General features: G+C 44.0%; 1 protein-coding gene across 4 annotated transcripts; it reads right to left on the reverse strand.

Moving 5' to 3' along the window:
• Positions 1 to 5,865: 5,865 nt before the first annotated feature.
• On the reverse strand, positions 5,866 to 20,859 carry SLC6A14 (solute carrier family 6 member 14). 4 transcript variants are annotated; one of them, XM_017819682.1, is made up of 15 exons: positions 20,726 to 20,859; positions 19,537 to 19,628; positions 19,119 to 19,296; positions 17,220 to 17,351; positions 15,497 to 15,658; positions 14,044 to 14,179; positions 13,181 to 13,313; positions 11,190 to 11,330; positions 9,972 to 10,200; positions 9,762 to 9,887; positions 9,552 to 9,670; positions 8,269 to 8,368; positions 7,799 to 7,908; positions 6,604 to 6,771; positions 5,866 to 6,047 (listed from the first exon to the last, which is right to left on the reverse strand). In XM_017819682.1, the coding sequence occupies exons 1-15, from the start codon at positions 20,748 to 20,750 to the stop codon at positions 5,901 to 5,903; spliced, it is 1,998 nt and encodes a 665-aa protein (XP_017675171.1). In that variant the 5' UTR covers positions 20,751 to 20,859; the 3' UTR covers positions 5,866 to 5,900. The 4 variants fall into 4 exon arrangements, with proteins under 4 accessions (XP_017675171.1, XP_017675161.1, XP_017675151.1 ...); XM_017819672.1 differs by lacking the exon at positions 20,726 to 20,859 and adding an exon at positions 20,609 to 20,719; XM_017819662.1 differs by lacking the exon at positions 20,726 to 20,859 and adding an exon at positions 20,494 to 20,602.
• Between the last annotated feature and the right edge of the window lie 676 nt (positions 20,860 to 21,535).

Genomic DNA, 21,535 nt, shown 5'->3' on the forward strand with positions numbered 1-21,535 from the left:
ATGGTGTCTTGGCAAAAAAAGAAGAAAATGGCTAATAGATTCTTTAAAAAACTAAAACCTAACAAAGAAAAAAAAATAATTTCTAATGCCAGGAGAGCGGAAATACTGTGTCAGAACTGGAAGTCAGCAAGAGCAGAGCAAACCCTGCTGCTGCAGTAATTTGCACACTAGTGCACCGGGCAGGGATTTGGGGATCTGATGCCTGCAGCCCAGCCTGATAGAGAAAGCACAGAGAACAAGGCTGGTGTGCCTCTTTCATCCACACTGGTAAAAATCCATCTATCTCTCATAAACACACAGATACAGTCAGAGGGGAGGCACATTTTAAGCACTATCAGTGGCCCTCAGGAAGGTGAAATGAAGGAGAAAATGAACATGCATTCATATTTCATAAAAGTAGAAGCTTTGAAGTTGGAAAAATACATGTAGTAGATAAAGTATAGCAGTAGCCAGTTCTGTATGGGTTTGGGGTGCAGAAAAGCATCTATCAAACCTCCTGTGAGACAATGCTGCTGGCCAGCCCAGGTCTTCAGAAAGTACTGTGGCTGGTGAAAGTGCAGATCCCAGCACTTACCTGTTAGCACTTGTAGAGCTCCAGAGCAGTACAGCTCTCAGATGGAGATGCTTCTTTACCAAGGGCTGTGTCTTTTAGTTCTGCTAGTTCCCAGATTACTGACATTTCTCCTTGATTGTCTTTCCCTCTTAACTTTCATTACTTTTGATTTTATTTTGTAAATCCTGGATTTAATCAGTCTGCACCTCCAAAGTTGAATGTACAGTTTTCCGACACCTCAATGGCTGGAGCATCATCCCAGCACAAGCAGATGGGTCTCATCTGGTGACAACAAACTGACTCTCTGGCAACTTGGGGCAGGGGTCTACAATCAACCACAGGGTTTGGATATCAGCTGCATGATTTCTATTCTCCCACAGCAGCATGGTCAGCTCTCACCCAGCCAAAGCCTGATGCTGGCCACAGGCACCGCACAGCCACAAGCTCTGTCCAGCCTGGAAAGGAGGTGATGGAAACAAGGCTAGATGTTGCCTGGCCCATGAGCTCCACACTATAAACCCAGACTCTTGTGTCCCCACCTAAGGGGGACTTGTCAGAAACATTTTTGGCCTACACAGAAATGCTTATTGGAATATTTTTAATGGTTTTGTTGAAAAAAACCTGAAAACCTGAAATTAATTCCATGTCTAATTGCTACCTAGTTTCCTAGATGAAATTTTTCAAAACGATCCTTCCAAACTGATTTCATTGGAAACATCAATCCCAAGTCATCCTTTCTAAGATCACAAAAGAAGCAGTGCACTCAGGACTGTCCAGCCTCAGACCCTCCAGCTGAACCCAGGATCCCTCCAGCGACTCACCCTCCCACTAGCTTCAACCAGGTCACCAACTCCAGAGTTTGGCTCATGTCTCAGCAATCAAAATCCCTCATTAAGCCTTTTTGCCTGGCGCTTTAATATGATCTGTCATTTCACAGCCCAGTAGCTCTATCTGAACAGGTGGAATATGGCAAATTTCTCTCATTATTTTAGTATTTGTCAAATGACTGTTATTAATTCACAGTAATCTACATATTTCTAGATTTCCCCCTAAGCATTCTCCTTTATCTGATCAGCTACATCAGTAACACCACTATATTACTCCTTCCCACATTGCTGTCTGCCTTCCCAATCTGTCCTGTGCATATGACCAGTGTTTGGTCCTTTTGGCTCTTACTTGGAGTTTCCTCCTTTGTTTTCGAAGTGATTGAACAATATTAAGCAAAGTAAAACTAAAGACCAAAATTCCTGGTGGTCATTTGCTTGAGTTTAATCGTTCTGGTCACATAACTCCTAGGGAAATTCTACCTGTCTTCGTGCTAGTAGTATGTTACTAACATTAACACCAGGAGGCCTTTGTGGATGAACAAGGGGCTCCTGGACAAACTCAAACACGAAAAGGAAGCCTACAGAGCGTGGTAGAGATTGAATTGAGAGCAGCCCTGAGGAGAAGGACCTGGGAGTGCTGGTGTATGAAAAGCTGGACATGAGCCAGCAATATGCACTCACAGCCCAGAATGCCAAATGTATCCCGGGCTGCATCAAAGGAAGTGTGACCAGCAGGGGAGTCTGTCTCTCTGCTCTACTCTGATGGGACCCCACATGGAGTTCTGCATTCAGCTCTGGGGTCACCAACACAAGAAGGACCTGGACCTGATGGAACGAGTCCAGAGCAAAGTCACAAAGTGAGTTGAGTCTCAGCTGAACTCTGGGGACTTGGGAGTGGAGGTGTACAAATTGTCACAAAACTATGATTGAGGCTGGAAAAGTCCACCTGCTGGGACAACTGGCCTGCCAAGATAACCTATGGTCACTTCCAGGCTCCAGAGGCCAGAATGGCTTTAACAGGGCAGCTCTATTCGTACCTGAACGCTTGGCTTGGAGCCCCGCAGACCTCCAACGGGTGCTCCAGCTTTCTTCATCACGCATTTGGAACCGCATAACCGGGACCTTCCCATGCGGCCAGTCTGACTTAGAGCTCACACCGTTCAACAGCTGCCAGCAGGGCAGGATCGAACGCCAGCGACCCCGCTGCTTTACAGTGCAGCCACGGAGCAGCGAGGAGAGGGGCGGGGGTCTCCCGGCCGCTCGCAGCCGCCGCGCCGGGAGCGGAGCCGCAGCCACGGGCACACGCTGCTCTCTGCTGGGCAGCGCCCGCCGCGCAGCCCCGGCTGGGAACCCGCCCGCGGCACCGAGGCGACGGGGGACACGGGAAATTAAATACCTTTTTTTTTTTTTCCCCCCCCATTTCACTTCATGCCTATAAACGCTCTCTGCAAGGGGAACAACTCCGGGGTTTTCAATTTGCTTTCTCAATCCTGGCCCCTAACTAATCGCTTTACGTACTTATAAAAACTCCAGTTGAAATATCTGTTCTTAGATACTTCCATGCTATAGATGTGCCTTATTTTAACTACAAACGTGTGTGTGCTCATTCCTGACTGAAAACAGACTTGCATTTTGAGTCAATCCAAAGCAGATGTACTACTCCCGCACTTCTACTATTCTCTTTCCATGAGTTTTCCTTTCATTCCTGCTTAGTTGGATCCAAAGTGGAACCATTTGCTTTTTTCCTCTCAAAGTAATAAAAAACAAATTCCAGGCATTTCAATCACCTGCTCAGCACAGAAAACCCTCCCTTAGCAGGAATGCTGCACTGGGTGACACTGCTGATGTTTCAATCCAACAAACACCAGAGCATTGAGTACCACCAGTCTGGGTGGGTGAGGAATAGCCAGGTCTGCTGGGTTCACAGAAGCACCGAGGGACGCCACTTCTGTAACCATCAGGGGCTACTGAACAACCCTAGGTGCTGGGCCAGAGCCATGATGGGTGAAGAACACTAATGCCAGGACTGAAATACTCTCTGAGACTCTTCAGCAGATGTCAGCAATCAGCAACATAAGGAGTGAATCAGCTCACACAAAGAGAGCAACAGAAGCTGGATATAATCAGGAACATGTCAGATATGCACACACAGAGAAGGATCCCAGCTCCGCCAGGAGAGTGAACCTTGCCTTCAGAACTGGGGTATTTTCTTACCTTGGAGGAAGGAGGAAGCACCAAAACGGGAGCTCTGGCCTTTGAGAAATTGCCATCTGTCTCTCCTCTGGGAGGTTTTGGTAGGGCAGCATCAGGAAAACAGCTCCCAGAAGCCCACGAGACAAGTCCAGAGCAGAAGCAGCCTCATGGGAGCCCTGCGTGTAGCAACAGGGGCTTCTTGCAGGGCAGTAGATGGCTGGTATTAGCTTTCAGCATCTCTTTTGCAAAACTTTTCCTGAATTCTTTCTCAAGATGATTTATTCAGTCTGCTTCCCCACCACCTCAGTGCTCTCACTCATTATTTAACTAACTTCCCTCTCCTTCCCTGAGTCTGTCCCTTCCCAGGTATGAGCTGTTCTCACTGCATCAGCACCAGTGGATGGTGCATTGGAGGATGAGTACTACAGCTTTGCAGCCTCCCTCCTACTCCCAGCCTCTCCAGGCTAGTGACAACACCCTTTTCTACTGGTTTGTGGCTAAACCATGATCCTAGAGCAGCTGGAGTGCAGGAAAAGGGTCCTCTTCACCAGCTTCTACTCCCATGGCACTAATACCACAGTCCTTTTTAAAAATTCCCACTCAATTATCTTCCGTATTTTCTTAGCCCACTCCAAAACAGGACTACTGCACTTCTATAAGAAAAGAATCTTGAATTCTATAAGAAAAGAAGATTGAATCTTTCCAGTTCAAGCTCTCAAAGGCTTAGGATCACAAAAGCACTCATGGCAGTTCCCTTCTTCCCAATGGCTCCCCACCAACTCCACACAAAATGCTAGAAGTATCCGGGTCCAAACTCATTAAAAACAGAAAATCACATTTTATTTGCCAGCTCCAAAATGATTAAAAACAGGAAATCACATTTTATTTGCCATAAAGTGTTGATTTATCACAAAAAGTACCAGTATAAAACGTGCACCAAGGTAATGCAGCTTGGGCAACAAGCCACTATTCACACTCCTTCATGTCCAGAAAAAGTGACAAAGCCCTGAGAGGAAGTGACAGCTACATACCCTGCTGCATTGTTCCCAAGGAACCATTATCACAGTAAGAGATGTTCCTCAGCACACCAAATGTATTTAGTCTATCTGTAGGGGTTTTTTTCCCTTTATCAGGAATTCACTTGTATTACAAGTGAAATCAGGTTCTCTTAACCCAGCACCCTCCTGCCTAGGTAGATGCCCAAGTCTGCTTTCCTAACTGCATTAGAAACTTCATAACTTTTTATTAATCTCATGATTTTAGCAAATTCTGGAGTAATAGCACTACAATGCAGTTATAACCTTCACTGTAAGTAAAGTTCTGCTTCTTTTGTCCCTACCACAACACTGATAACACTGTTTGAATCTTTAAAAAAGCACTTTGGGTCTCCTTTGCAAGGGAAACCCCAAATCTGAGTGAAAGATGCAGAAAACAAACTGATAGGTAAAGCTTTGGTGAGAGTAGGAGAGCAGACACACCAGAACTCAATGGTTACTCTTTCATTCTGCAGATCCTACTGACAGAATATGAAAACACGGGATTTTTTTTTTTACAGACAAATGAATGCTAAGCACAGGGCATGACACAAAAGATGGCTCTTTGGGGATCCCAAGGGAAATAATGAGAGACAGAAAGCAGCCTGCTTTTCACTACGTTGAAGTCTTATTTCCTGTGGTGGAAATTTTTTGCCGCTCAATATTTATATTTCTTTAGACAATACACACACGCACACACACAGACACACATAGTACTCAACATAAATCCAGAGCAGCCCCACAGCACACTGAGCAAGGCTTAGAGAAAAATTATTTCTGTTCCCTGAGCTGCAGTGCCAGGCAGCAGCACACCAGTTCACCTCTGCTGACCACACACCACTGTGGATGGCAGAGCAAAGCAGAAGGCAGTAACTGCACATCAGGGCACACATGCACAGCACCTTTGGGTTCAAATTCCTGTAGCTGAGGAGTACCTGAATGTGTCTTTACTTGCTTCCACACCCGTATCTGCAGTCCAGCTGGATACCAGTTGGGTGGGGTTAAGCCTGCCCAGTCCAGCAGCCTGGGGAGCCTGCAATGTATTATCCTGCCCTCTCAACCTAGATATCTGGTGAGATCTCAGTGCCTAATTTATCTGTTCTTCCCCAACAACTAAAGCTCTAAAAATAAATAATATGGCTAGCTTTCGTTTGGGGATTGGATTTTGAAGGGCAGGGGGTTGATTTGCTTTTTTTCTTTTTTATTCTTTTTTTCTTTGCATTGTCCCTTTCTAATATTAAAAGACAAAACACGCATATTTGTTAAAAAATTGTCATCCGAACAGCTATCTCATTATTGCGTGTATATGAGGCCGAACACAGTAGGAATCTCGTGTTCCTTTTCCTTTTTGGGATCTACCATATGACTGTATCGTTCTCCTCGGTGGCGTTCCAGGTAGGGGCCCCAGTTTGCTGCAGGCTGGCAGCAGCTCGCAATGCGCTGGAAAGTAAAACCAAGCACAACTTTAGTCCAGGCTACTATTGAAATTCAGCAAAGCTGTAACTCAACAAATGGCAAATCACTAAAGTTGTTTAGAATCCTTCCAAATATCTTCGGGGTCAGTGGATTCTGGATACTGAAGTGAAAAAACAGAGAAAGTGTGACCAACAGGACTGTTTGGCAAAGCTTGGCAAGTGCAGCATACCTCAGATCTGGCACTTGCTTGTTTCTGTGAGGAATGGGATGTAAAACTCCAGCGAATTATATAGGGATATAAAGCAATAAAAATTCTCCAAAGAATTTAAAGCAGCTGAAATAACACAGAGCCCATGAAAATCACTCTTGAACGTGTGTGTGCACTCCCAGAAAATCAGACTTTATCTTCTTATCAGAACACTTTAAATTTGCCTCTGATGCAACTGCCAGAGATGTGTTTTGGTCTAAAAATCCAATTAACGGACATATCAAACGTGTTTGAGAAAAAAAGTGCAGGTAGTCCTGATAATGCCAAAGAAATTAAGATTTGAGGCTATGAAAGCTTTTTTTGCGCCCTTACCTCAAAAAGGGTTCCTTCAGCTTTAACTATTTTTACAATAGCAACAATGGGAATCCAGATGACGCAGAAGATGATCATGCACCAGCCAACAGCACTTCCCCAGGTTGGATATTGCACTGAGCCATAAGAAGGAGGTGAAAATGTGGCCAAAGACCAGAGCAAAATAGCCTATAAAAAAGGATGAAAAGAATAAGAGAGAAAAGCAGATTTCCAGAAACCTTGAACTTGCAATCTTCGAATCTAAGTTGATTTAACAAAAGTACTGTCTACAAGTTCTGCACAGTTCAATTTTGCTTTCCAAGCGTGAGAACGGTTGTGCAGGATTTGGTGTTCAGTCACAGCCAAATAGCAAGAGCAAAGGGCAGGACTGAACAATGATACTGATGTACACCCTAACACTAAGTACATCTGTGTTTAAACACAACTTCATCTCTGGGTTCTCTTGAAATCCTGCATTAGATAATACATCTACTGTTGGATGAGCCCAGTACCTTTCTCTATATGTTTTGTGTGTTCCCATGTTCAGTTATTTCTGGGAATACAGGAAAGAATCTAAGATTAGAAGTTGGCAAATATTGCTGCAGAAATTAGATATTTTTAAGCAGCATTTTCTAAATTGTTGTCTGGACATATTAAAGGTAATGTGCTGGCCAGAGTAACTTACCACTCTTCCTGGATTTGGGATATTAATAAATTCTCTCATACTAACATAATCCACCATCTACACCACAATTAGAAGTACAACAGTAATGAAAAACTGAGACATGTGACAGGACATAAACAGGTCTCAGTGAGACAGGAGAACAACTGGACATCCAAAGATCCAAGCCAGGAATCCATTCCAAAAATGGGACTTCCCTCAAAAGGGAAAAATCCAAGTTTTCAAAACGTTTTCTCAGTCTAAAATGAAGATAATCTATCTGCCAAGACAAACGATCTGGTTGCTCTCTTAGTCCTTGGGAGTGTAGATCCAGCTCACTAGCAACTGATCTAAACCTCCAGCCTCTCCTAAGAGGATCCGAGGAGGGGGGAATGTATCAGAAAGCAGAGACAGTATTTCCTTCACTGACACGGCCATACCCCGTCTTTATACACAGAGCCTGGGCATTCAGCCCTGAATCTTCACATGGAAACCTCTTCAATATCAAATTACCAAGTTCTGTCACACTAACACAATCCAGTCATCTGCACTCACCATTAACAGCGCAGGAGTAACGAAAAACCAGCAGATTCTCCACCAGAGCCAAAATAAACGGCTCTTGTGTCCAATCATCATTTCAATGTCTTGAATGAACCTGTTTCCTCCTGTTGAAAGACAATCATAGGGCACATTGTAAAACGGGTGACTCCCTTTACGGAAAAAAGACAATGATCAAGGACAGTTTCTCCACTTTAGTGGTAATTATTAAAGCTTTTCTGACAGTTAAGTTATAAATTCTTTATTGCAGTAATTACCATTTATTATTCCTGGCACTGTTCAAGGCCAAGTTGGATGGAGCTTTGAGCAACCTGGTCTAGTTGAAGGTGTACCTGCCTGTGGCAGGGGGATTGGAACAAGATGATCTTTAAGGTCCCTTCCAACCCAAGCCATGTTGTGGTTCTATGATATACACTGTGCCTGGGATTGCTTAGACAAATTACGGATTTTCAATGCAAATAATTTACCATAAATGTAGACGACGCCTGCTACCTCCAGGACAGCTGAAAAAAGGATTCCCCATCCAGCACAAAAATGATCTATTAGGTTAACCCAGTAAATTCCTGCCTGTAAAACAAACATTAGAGGTTAAAATTTGAATAGTAACACATTTGTGCAAATAAAATAAGTTGTATTTGTTCAAGGCAGTTTAACTGATCACCACTCTGAGTTTTTTAAATTCCCAGTACTTCAGGTTAAATATATATTTGTGAATATTATTTTGTTTGAATACTTCTATGTAAAGTTGAAAAGCACATCTGACACAATACCAAAACCAAGACATATATATGTATGCAGAGTATATGTAAAGAGCTGAAAGCAAGATTTAAACTTGGAGCTTACAGTAATAAAGCTGGGGCTGAAGTTTTAATACTGAGCCACAGCAATAGCTGTACCAATTATCAGTTCTGAGGGGCTTCTATATTCCCACATGCACAAGTTCTCCATGTGGGTTAAACACAGCTTTAAACACCAGTGTGCAATAACAGGATCACAGCAAAGGAAACAAGCTTTAAGTCATTTCACACTCTTGAGTACTAAGTCCCTTGCAAGCTTCCCTGCCACCAGGTTCTATGACTTACATACTTGGCTTGACCATACAAGTGACTATTTACCACAATTATCTTCTTCACATTGTCAGTCTAATTACACACATAAATCTGCATTTCTAGATGGAATAATTACAGTGAACCCTTGTAGCCTTAAAAGCAATTACCTCAAGAAATTTTACACACTATATTTAAAATTCTTTTTCCGTATGTGTATTTATATATGTACACACACGCAGGAGAAGTAACCATGCAATCTACAGATGCTTGTGAGCTAATGGGTTTTTATGACACGAATAGGCTATTTCTCAATTTCTGTCCTGGTTGGTAGTCAGTTCTGAACAAAAAGATCCCATTGACATTTATCAGCAGTACCCACAGTGCTGCAGACACGCTGTGTGCATATACCCGTGATTACACAAACTCCTGAACTGAGGAACGATAAATCAGGCTGATGGTTCACGGGCTCTGTAAAGGCCTTCTATTCAAAAGCACGTCTCAGTTCAATAATCACAGAAAACCTTAGGTTCTCCAAGCTTCCCTCTGGAAATTCCTTATTTGTGCGCCCAGGCACACCGGCAGAATTTGAGTCTCCAAGATTGACCCACGCAGGCAGGAACAGTTGGAAAGGGTATTTTGATTTGAGTTCATCACTGGCAGCATAACTAAACTCACTACCAAAAAATAATTTAATGTCTTACCTCAGTAACACAGATAAGCCCAAGAAGAAAGAGCACTGTGCACAGGCCCATGGTTACAGGGATTCTTAATTTTTTCATCACTCTGGGAAAAAAATCTTGAATGGTGGTTGTAAGTGTTTCTGCAAAGGAAGAAGTGGGGAGTTTGAGCAGCATAATTAACAAAGGCAATGGTCATTTGAAAAGCCATGAGTCACTTAAAACACCACTCACCTATGCTGGCAAACTGGGAGTCAAGGCCCAAGAGCAGCAGCATGAAGAAAAACAAGAAGGACCACAGAGGAGAAACTGGTAACTTGGAGAGGGCCTCTGGGTAGGCTACAAATGCAAGATTAAATCCTGGAAAGTAGTGGAAAGAAGGATGTTATTGCCATGCCTTGGTCAGTGCAAGTCCCAATACCAACAGTGTGACAGTCAGCCTACCTGAGTTCACGACCTCGGAGACGGGTCTCTGAGACACGAATGCCATGTGTCCCAAGATGGAGAACACTGCAAACCCAGCAAATACGCTGGTGACGCAGTTGACTACACAAACTGTAATGGCATCCGAGTAGCAGTTGTTGTTGAACCTATTGTACGAAGACAATGCAACAAGCCCGCCCCATGCCACAGACAGGGAGTAAAATATCTGGGTGGCTGCATCTTTCCAAACCTACCAAAAATAAGAACAGGAGAATTATTCCATAGTGAAGTGTACTTACCATAAACATTTAAGTCTGGCCTCTGTTGAAGCTCAAGGGTATTTTTTTTTTCATTTAGCCTGAATATCTAATTCTATTTCATATGAATTTTAGGGTATGTGGGATATAGTATGCTGGTGACCTTGCAGTCTCAAGCACAAACAATACCTTCTCTTGTCTCCAAAGGTCACATCCCAAGTATGTTGCCAAATACTTAAATCTTATTGGGCTGGCTAACGCTAAAGAAGAGATTCAATTTGTTCACATCTGTGGGTTGTTGAGATATGAATCCTGTCACAGTGCCAACAAATAAGGAAAACCAGGACTGCCCTGCAGGAGTGAGAACTTCCCTGTACTCTCCCACTCATGTTCCTCCACTGTGACCCAAACAAACCACTTCTGCCTCTGCTGCAGCCCCTTAGTTAGCGCCAAGCCACAAATAAATACCACAAATAAACACCACACTTAGCGCCTGCTTTTGATAAAACTGAAATAATAAATATTGGCATAAGCCAGAACAAAAGAAGTCCAGGCTTTCATTGCACAAGGTACCCTTCCTGGTGCACCTAGTTACCCAAGCTAATTTCTTGGGCAAGGCACAGCCTGAATTTCAAACTCAGGGATCCCTTCAGCCTTCTGATAAAGTCCCTTAAAATTATCAGCAAGGACTTTCTCAGCAGGCCTTGCTGATATGAAACTCCAGCATGACTGCCAAGAGCTCATCAGAGGCAATAGCACAGTTGTTTTAACTGTCTGGTGCAGCAGGGAGGGGGCAGAGGGTGACTATTTTTTAAATTGAGAGTAGCTAGAATAGAGGAGCTTGGACTCCTTATCCTATACAAAATACAGGGCAGGACACAAAGAAGCACCTGACTGGATAGAAAAGAAGTTGCTCTGCAAGCAGCAAGCCCACAGAACCACGGAAATGTGTCACACTTCTGGGGCTGACGCTAGCTCTCACCTCTGCCTCCATCAGCTTGGTGAAGTTAGACTGTCTCCCAATGTAGTACTGAATGCCATCCATAGCACCTTCCAGAGTGGCACCTCTCACCAGCAAGATGAGCAGGATGACATATGGGAAGAGTGCAGTAAAGTAGACGACCTGCAGAAAGATGGGCAGGGACACACCTTAGGAATGAGGGGATGCATTGACCTCTGTGGAGGAGGAATGGACAGGCTTTAAGCTAAGGTCTGCTGGTACAAAAGAAAAACAGGCAACCACGGAAGTGAACACATGCCAACCACCAAACCATCTGGCTTTGCCGGTTCTTGAGCTGCATTCCAGCAGAAGCAGAAGGCCCAAGCCACATATCCACTTTTCAGATAGCACTTAACCAGTTTCAGAAATGTGTTTTTCTGACATGATTTACTGCTGTAGCAAAGTCGGGACTCAACTACCCCAGAGGTCTCTTGCTAAGTAATGCTTCCAGCAAGAGCAAACTGAAAGCTAGTTAAAATCAGGTGACCAGTGTGGAATTATCTCCTGATGAGACTAAAACCTACTCCCCCGTCTCTCCCTCGCCCAAAAAAAAAAAAAAAAAAAAAAAAAAATAAAAATAANCCCTCGCCCAAAAAAAAAAAAAAAAAAAAAAAAAAAAAAAAAAAAAAAAGCACCATTCTGGATGCTTTCTTTACTGAGAACAAAGTACTTTCAGGTTCTTTCAGACACAGATCTATTCTGTTGTTTGTCTAGAGCAATGGGATCCAGGCCAGCAGCAGGGCTATTGTCACACAGGCTACATTCAACAATACTCTTGTTTCTTGGGTCTTAGTTTCAGTGTTACGCAGATAGATAATTGACCCGGTACTGCTGGTTACACCAAGCTATAGCATTGCACCATCATGTGGTGAGTCTGCCATTTCTGAAGAACTCCTTCATGTTTGCCTAGAACAGACAATTCTTTCTGCTTTTCATCTTTGCCTTGCTCCTGCCCATCTAGATTCTTCTGAGTCTTAGCTTGCTCCCCAGAGAGGTTTACTTTTGTGCCAGAGGAGAAGTGACAAGAGGAATAGCCAACTAGGCACCCAAAGAGTGTGAGATTAAGAGGAGCCATGTGGCCAAAAGATACTCCACCCCAAAGTGCTGAGACAGAGGGTAGAAAGCTCCAAATATAAAGACAGGAGGAAACATCAGCCTGAGGAGAGAAAGGCAGGCAGCAAGGAACCATGGAAAGGCACAATGACAGAAGAAAACAGAAAAAAGGTCAGTGCAGAAAAGGTGAAAGAAAGAATGAAGTCAATTGAGAATGAAGAAGTAGATGAGGGAGATGCAACATGGAGGTGAGAGAAATGTGTGGGAAGGAAGGAAGTAAACCAGGAAAAGGGCCTCAGGCAGGGAAGAATGAAATTCAGCCTGCCTGAAGTAAACCTAGCCCAAGGAAAAGACCAGGCAGCCATGCTCCAGCATGTGGGGATGGGAACTCAGCAGAGCCAGAGTCTGAAAACAAACATCAATGAACCTGGTCCCTAAAAACAGCTTCAGTTTTTGAGAACAAACAACGTTTCACAACCTGGTAGGAACCTGCACATGCACATGTGTTAGCAGGACCTGACCTGTATTGTCCAAACATCTCAACTACACCGGAGGTGCAAATAATCACCAGGTGTTCCCAGGGCGTGTGCCCGCGTGTGCCGTCACATGCACACATCCTTCACACAGCCCAGGTGACTGCCAAAACTCAGCTGGAATCACTGGCATGACAGCGACATCCCAAAATACAGGACAGCCCTGCCGGAGTTGAGGCCCATGTGTTAAGTAGTGGCCGTGTAATCAGTACCTTGCTCATATTTTATGTAACAGTTATGAAGTCAAGGAGCAGGAGAAAAGCTGAGTCCAGCAGAGGGTGGTGGGTTAGGACTGCATCCTGCCTTGTGCTAACCTTCCCTGAGTCCAACTGACATTGGAAGGGCAGGATCAGGCAAAAAGTCTGCTCCTTGCTCTTCCTAACATACCTTTCCAGAAGATTTTATTCCTTTAAACAAGGCAGCTGCAACAATCATCCAGGCCAGGAGGAGGCAGAGAGCCAGGTACCACACGACGTTGCCAGTCTCATCCAGCCCACTCGAGCGCTGAAGAGCCACTTTACTGAAAGCACAGAGTGCTCCCATGAGAAGAGGGTGACAGCAGCACACACACCTCCTTTTCAGCTACTTCTTGGAAGAAGGTGAGCTGGTGCTGGTGTCTGCTGGTGTTACAAGACTCTGCATCCTTTTTCAGGAGCGTGCAGCTAGAACTGCATGATTGGCATTGAAAAACTGAATATTTAACTGTGTTCTTCCCCTTTACCAGCTCTCAGCTCTCCATGCATCACTCATAAGGCCCACCTCAGCTCTTCTGTGTTAACAGCTCTTCTGACAGCAAAAGAAGAGCCCGTAGGAATCAGTTTCCAGGAACCCAGGGAACATGAGACAAATTGAAACCATGGGGCTAAAGAAATGGCAATTTCACAACAGGCCCAGATTCAGAATAAGGTGAATATATTTTGCACTGTAACTCCTAGGAAAAAAAAGTATATACTATATATAAAGACGCTAAGTAGTCCCTACCAGGACTTCAGGGGAAAGGACTTCTTTAAACTGGAATATTTTTCAGTTTGCAACAGCTTGACTCGCTTCTCTTTCTACATATATTTTTTTTTTCATAAGGGCCAGATTTATCAATTAAGTTTTAAATCTCCTCTCTACCAATTTACATGCCCACAACCCTTGAGTAGATTTTTTTCTGGGCACCAAAATAAGACAAAAATAAAAGGTACATCCAAAGCCACAATGCATAATAAAGTTTTTTTAACAATTTCTTTAAAACATTTACTTACTTCCAGTATTGCTCACTAGGAAATTGCACTGGTTTGTAGTTTATGGTGCCGTTTATACAAGTGAGATTGTTGCTTGTGACAAACGTGTAGTTTGCATGAATGATTTCTCCATGTAAGGTTGTATTGCAGTCATTTACTGAAAGCAAGAAAAAGGAATCACTTAACACTGTGATGACTATCATAACAAATACATTTTCTAAAGTTACAGCTTCAGTTTGCCTACTAACCACATTTAAAAACAAACCTGAACTATCATTTGCTGCTGTGACTTTGTTACTTCACTGTAAATCAAAAACACCAAGAATCTGGTATGCTCACCACGTTTCACTTATCCTCAAGAGTACTTGCAAAAATCAGAACTGAGGATAGTTAAGACTGTAGCCTTGGTTACTTTATGAAGACCTTTGTCCCAAACCAAGATTACACACAGATCATCTGCTAGCAACTTCATCTTATTGCCACAGAGGGCTTATTAGAGTTCTTAAATTATTTTCCTTGGAAGGATGTGAGAGGAATGGGCACTGTTTGGCTCTGGGAATTTTTTGCCAGCACATACACTAATGAACATTTTATCAGCATTCGTATCAGCATTTACTGGAAAAGTCTTGTTGAATTCTATTTCAGGACAGCTTCTTCAATTCAATTTTATATTTCTCCACCACAAATTTTATACTGAAATATTTTTTGTTTTGCCCATAAGCAAGCATCAACTTTTTGTTACATAAAGAACCTCAACTTCATTTTATGAAACCTACGAATCTTATAAGAGATTTTCAGATATATGGCTGAGTTACATATACATAAATGCTGTAAACAATATAAACTATCCTGATCCTGTCCTTGTTATTTTAATAATCTCAGAGGTTACCTGGCAAGACATTTCCAGGTGCTAACTACTAATTACCTCACCAACTTCACCTTTTGCCTTAAACTGGTCTGATACAGAAACTGGTGAAATAACAAGTGTTTAGCCCTACATCTGCTGCCAAACATCAAGAACAATAGTGTGGAGATAAGTTCTAAAGACTTAATGAAGTGTGAAACCAGTGCCTCACTGGTGCTCAGGATTACCATAGCCACAGGGGAGGCAAGGGGCAACGAGAAAAAACCTGATAGAAACTACAGTAGTAACACTTGTCTCATGGAAGGAGGGTATTTGTTTGTCATAAAGCCTGATGAAATGGAAATGCAGTATGTACTAGAAATAAACTGAGGTTTTAAAGGAGAAAAAAGGATCCAACGAGGTGGTTTCAGCCCAGTTCTCTGTAGATTTCCCATGTACCCAGAACTGGTGTCAGGGAAGAAGATAAGCATCACTGCTGTGTGTTGAGAGACAAAATCCAGGAAGGACTTTTCAAGCCATGGTTAGCTGTCTTGCTTCTATAATTTCTCCCAGAAAACAGTACAATTTCCCAAAACAGTAATATTAAATTTTATCTCTTGAGTACAATACCTATTTGTGTCTTGCTGCAGAATTCATCTGCCCAGGAAAAGCATTCTGACCATGGTAGCACTTTTTGAAATGAGGCAAATAAGTAGTAGATTGCATAAGCAATGATAACGTTGTAGTAGACTGACACAAATGCTGAGATGATGACCATAGTGAAGCCCACTCCTAGGAAAGAGAAAAGCTTAATGTCTTAAGTACCTCAAACCCAGTTTAAAATAACAAAAACAAACAAACCCAAACTAACAACCCCAAATCACACTAACAACCCCAAATCAAATGGCCTTTACTTGACTTTTAAAAGGCTACCTGGGTAAAAGCTGAGGGTATTTTTTTGTTTGGTTTTTAAATTATTTTTAAGAGGAAACAGCGAAAGGGTAAAGCCATAAAATGATGGATAGGATCCAAATTGACCATCTCAAAAATGGCTTTGGCAGAGATTTTGAATCAAGCCCATAGAAAAATTGGACTAGTTTCTAAGTCCAAGTCTAAAGGAGAAATTCAGTATTTTGTTCTCTCTCAGTTTAGAGAGAAGCTTAGTAAAATAAAAGAAACTGTACTGGGACTACTCAAGCCATTTTGAAGATTCCACTGTAATAAAGGCTTTTGACAATGAATGAGCAGCAACACAGAACAGTAAATCTGTGCTAATACTACTGTTCTCTCCCTTTGCTAAAATGAGTTTTGTTCTGCTAGTTTGGGAAAGCCTGACAAACTGTTCCAATCATCTTAGACACTATATTTAAGTTTTTATCTTTACAGACATAAAAAAGACTTGCTTTAAAAACTTTTGCCTTAAACACACTGCTCTCATGAAAGGTTGCTTGTGCTGCAGAACACAGACTGACCAAAAGAATAAACGTTGTGGCAACCAGTTTCTATGGAAGGTAGTAAGCAAAAATCTTATTGCATCAGAAAGAAACTTCCTTGTTCCTACACTAATTCATCTGGTAGACAAAGAGGATAAACAAGACCAGTTGCATAGTCCTTTACACCCGTGGTACAGGACTGGGATGGATAGGAGTGAGTAAAGCACATGGTTAGTTGTTTCCAAACAAATTTCCCTGTGAAATGCAAACCCTCTCAGAGACAGGCTAACCACCACTACAGACTGCAAGGATTTCTCTTATCTCAAGGGGCACCTCACCTTACAAAGCCAGAGTCTAGGCTATTTAATCACACCAGCAGATGACTCCCAAGGCAGTTGCTGGATGACTATGTGCACAGCATTGCATACAGACCAGGCTGACGTGCCTGTGCCGACACTGGCAGCCAAACACAGAATGAGTCCATCCAACACAGAACTGCCTTGCAAGCTACACTGGACACGAAGCATAAAAAACCAGTGATAAATTCAACTCCTAAAAATTATTTTCGATCTGTTGCACACAGTACCAGTTGTTTTACTGAGGTTTTCCCTCAGATGGCAAACAGGGTCATCTTCTTCTGGCTGCAGTGAGGGTGACGTGCTGCTTAACACCAGGAGAATAATTGACAAAACCTCTCACAAATTACAACCTTTTCAGGGAAATCCCTTATCAACGTCTGGTTATCAACTGAATAATAAGGAATTATGTACCTGGGAATATAACACTGACCTTGTAGCACTGGGAATAGTCGCTACAGGAAAATCGGCATCTCAGAATTAGTAACTTTGTGAGGAAATCATTAATTCACATCATCTTATTACTAGAATAAAAATTAGCTAAGGAAGCATAACAAAACCAACCTTGAAACAATGGTAGTATTCTCCAGACGTAAATGGGCCCTTGACTGGCAAACTGCCCAAGGGAACATTCCATGAAAAATAGGGGCAAGCCAGCTAATGCCAACATCAGGGTGTAGGGGATCAGAAAAGCACCTGAGGGGAGAGAAGGGGGAAAAACCACAATCACACACACAGAGAAAACAATTTTTCAGTATTCACCACAGTTTTATCACATTTTATACTCCCCCTTTTTCACCTCCTCAAATATCCCACTATAGGGTTTTTTTTTTCAGGATAGAGAGATTTGTTTCTAAATCGCATTTTCTACAAGACTAAGTACCACCTGCAATGAAGAGACACAGATAGTCAGGAGAACTGATGATTTAAAAAGGAAGGTTTCCCTTGTAGAAATAAAAGAATTTTACAAAAACTACTGAAGACATAGCACTCTTATACAAACAGGAACACTGCTCAGCTGTAGGCACTATCAGCCTTCTCTATTTCTATTTACTCTTCCAGCTTTTAAAAAGGAAGAGAACCATTCCTTTATGTACTTAGCTGTGATTTGCAACTGCCCTGTTCGAGCCACTACTGGAGATCAAAGCATGAAAGTTATTTTCTATGGTTGGCCGAGTCCTGTGTCAAACAGCATCTCAGTGTGGCTCTTGTTCAAGTCCATTTTGAAGTGTAGGTTAACCTGATATCATTGAGCGTCCTGTTCTGTGAAAGGGACTGGCACTTCTTTGTGTGTTCACAGAAGATGAGAAAAGTGAGAGCACAAGTTGCATAAACAAAACCCGATATCCCTGCAGAAATCTGTCACTCTCAGTGAACTTAAAAAAAATTTAAAATTCACTCTCAGTGAATTTAAAGCAGCCAAGGACCCAGTTCTGCAAGGAACTGCAAATACCTGATGTAATTTTGGGAAGTAAACCGTCCCACAGAACTAACTGGATTACTCCTGTGTTTCAAAACAAGGATGTAATAGTTGTCTTTATCAATCACAGGCAAGGAGCACAGAGAAGGATGCAAGCAGCAGCACAAATATGCTTTAAATGCAAAGTTTTCTGCTGCAGCAGATAAGGAAAAAGATCTAGTACAAGGCTGATGTCACAACTTATTTTGTTTTCACAATTTTCTTCAACAAAATGCAACCTGGACAAGCTCACTCCAATAAAACTTCTGTACTAAGACTGCCTCCTTTTGTTCCACAAGCACAGCTCTATGGGCTGTGCTGTTTACAGTCCAGAATTTGACTTCAGCAACTGTTAAACAGAGCAAATAGGTACACACAAGTAAGTTCTCTGCAGTTACTTAGCATTTATGCTCTCTTTAATTACCAGTGGTAGCCTAGCAAGTAGATAAAGCTCTGGAATATCAGCCAGGGAAGCCAGTGCCTCCATTTGGTTTTGCCACTATTTCATTTTGTAAGATAGAGGCTCTCTCTGTCTCATACTTCTGAATGGGATAATTATTGAGCTTAGATAATAATTCCAGTTTAGCTTGTTTGCATGGCAAAACAAAGGTGCAGAAAGGATTCAACTGTTCTCTATAACATACCAGGGAGGTAAGCACTGGGGAGGGCGAAGAGCTATTTAGGTAAGCAGAGGATATTGGCACATTGACAAAAAGGTCCATATTGGTTGTGAGTAAATCAGAAGAGTTCTGGAACTCTCTGGTGGAAACAAGCATTTAAAACTAAATACTATTTCTCTCCTCAGCTAGTGCCCAAAAAACACATAGATGTCTCTTGCTCCTTTTCCCTTTCCAATAGCAGACACTATCCCAGTTCCCAGGGTGATTCTCACATCCAGCTTTGAGAAACGTTTCCAGCCTCAGGGCTGGCCCTTGGAGCTTGTCCTCCTCTCCCCTGGGGACAGCAAGGTGTGCCCACCCGACATTGCCATTCAGCACAAGTACCTCCGCCGTTCTGGTAGGTGAGGTAGGGAAAGCGCCAGACGTTGCCCAGGCCCACGGCATAGCCCACCATGGAGAGCAGGTAGTCGCCTTTGCTTGACCAGTTGCCACGCTCCTTGTTCTCATCACCATCACTTCCATCACTGGAGCGGGAATCTTTTCCATGTGACAAACTGAAGTCCTTGGAAGAGAAGAGGGAAGGTTTGTGATCACCCCACGGGCAAGCAGGACAATTGTATCCACATTTCCCTGTCCAGAGCAGCACCTTGGCATCGCTGGGCAGGGCAGCTAGACAGGGAGGGCAGAGCCAGGTGGGCTGCCAGTCCAGCCAATCCCTGGCAGGTCAGCATAGACCTGTGAGTGAGGGTCCCACCAGAGAGCCCAAAAACCTTCACGGTGAGTTTTGCCCTAGTCCTCCTACCTTAATACTCCTTGCTGGATGCTCGTAGGGGCAGCACCTCCAGGGAGTTAAAATACTCTGTTCCACCACCACAGGGCCAGATGCCCACATATCTGTTCAGATATTCACAACAGTACATACTTGTACATCCACTTTAAAAAACTCCTGTCCTAGCACATTTCACAAACTCCTAGGTGCTCATCCTAGCTCATCTCACATTACCTACCACTGTGCCCCTATATTCCCACATCTATCTAGATCTCACCTGCCCAGACAACTTCATACCTGCCAGCGCTCCCATAGCTGCCCACGTACCTGCAGCCTCCATACTCCACCTGTTCAGGTGCACCCACACCTGTCTGCATTCTCCCACACCTGCCTGGGTGCCTCCTACCAGCCACCCCTCGCCTCTCACCTTCTTCTTCCCGCAGGACAGAAAGCCGGGCAGGCTGAGCATCCCCATCTCTGCCGCCGCCGCTCCGCTCTGCCTGCGCCGGGCGCCGCCCGGCCCTTTATCGGGGCCAGCTCCCGCCCGCCCCTCGCCGCCCAGCCGGGAACCGCGGCCCCTGGGCTGCCCCGGGGGCGGGAGGTGGCCCCGCCCGGGCCGCGGGGCAGCCCCTCGGCTCCCGCCTCACGCCCAGCCCCGTGCCCGCTTCCCCGCCGAACCCCGCCCGCTGACCCTCCTCCGGCCCCGCGCCCACTTCCTCGGGACACTCACCTGCCGAACCCTGCCCGGCCACCTGCCCACTTCCCCTCCTAAACACCCCCTGCCCTCCACACACCCTCCGCTCCTCGCCTTACCCACTTCCCCTGCCCGAGAACCCGCCTGGGCTCGCTCCCCCAGTCTGGGCTCTTCAGCCGTCCTTGCACGCCTTCCTGCTTGCCTCTCTGTCACTCACCTTCCCTTCTAGCATGCCCCCTACTCCTTGCCCTTCTCCCTCCTCTACCTGCACACCCACCCCCTTGTCTTCTACCTACAGGCTGCCAGCTCCCCATCATGCACTGACCGCCTCCTGAGGACCATGTGCCCATCTGACATCGGTACCTCCCTGCGCCTCCCCACAGAGCCACTGCCTCACCTACGGTCACTCACCCAGAGACCCCGCCTGCCTCTCTCTCATTCTTTCTTAGCCTGCTCCGTGCTGGAGTGCAGGCTCAGGAGATGCAGGGCACAAGGGGGTTAAACAGAAATTTCAGCCTCTAAACACACCTTTCAGGTACACATGACAGGTCATAAAAGCAAAGCCATCTCCATTGGAGGAATTTGAGCAGAAAGTACTTAAGGACCTTTTCCAAACTCCCCTGCTTCACCCACCAAAGTGACTGTGACATCTCACCCTTAAGGGGAAGGGATGTCACAGTGACCTTCCCCAAGCGTTCCATAAGGTCACGCAGGAGGATACTGCTCAAAGCACACTCCATGTACAGGCACAAGAAGACATCGATTGACTGGTCACTTAACTGCCATTAAGAAATCCCCTATTTCTAAATTGTCTTTTCCATGGCTCTTTCAGATCCACACCGTGACAAACACACTTTCTGTCCTCAATTATTTGGGCTTTTTGTTGAGCAAAGTGTTACCCAACATCTCTCAATCTAGCCACAACTAAAAGGTATACCAGGAGTGAGAAGTGTGTGGGACATCATCTGAAGGTGGGATATTTTATCACCCTATGCAGCAGGTTCTCTAGAAGACTTCTATTTTAGATGCTGGAAAGAAACCAGAATAATCTTGGCTTTGGAAAAAAAAGCATGTACAGGTGTAACGTCCTGACAGGACACAGGCTTTGAGAGAAAACAATATATAAAAATCAAACCAAACACTCCTTTACAGGTTGCCTGTGAATTCAGCATTCAAGTGACAAAGACACAACATCAAATAGAGACCTTCAGGCTAGTTCTTCATGGAATGATACAAAACCCACCTGGACCAAGGATACACTGAGAAATCAGTCCATATTCTTCCAAACCCTGTCTGAACTCTATATAAACCAAAGGCACCTTTTTGACAATCCTGATC

Source organism: Lepidothrix coronata, unplaced genomic scaffold (genome assembly GCF_001604755.1).
Source record: "Lepidothrix coronata isolate B3197 unplaced genomic scaffold, Lepidothrix_coronata-1.0 Scaffold2, whole genome shotgun sequence".
NCBI lineage: Eukaryota > Metazoa > Chordata > Aves > Passeriformes > Pipridae > Lepidothrix > Lepidothrix coronata.

Excerpts from the sequence above, each read along its gene's own strand:
- SLC6A14 (XM_017819662.1), bottom strand. The coding sequence starts at position 20,554 with ATGTCAGATGGGCACATGGTCCTCAGGAGGCGGTCAGTGCATGATGGG. Across the intron at positions 15,659-17,219 it reads AATACTACCATTGTTTCAAG|GAGTGGGCTTCACTATGGTC; the intron begins GTTGGTTTTGTT and ends TCTCTTTCCTAG. Across the intron at positions 6,048-6,603 it reads CTGAAGGAACCCTTTTTGAG|CGCATTGCGAGCTGCTGCCA; the intron begins GTAAGGGCGCAA and ends TTTACTTTCCAG.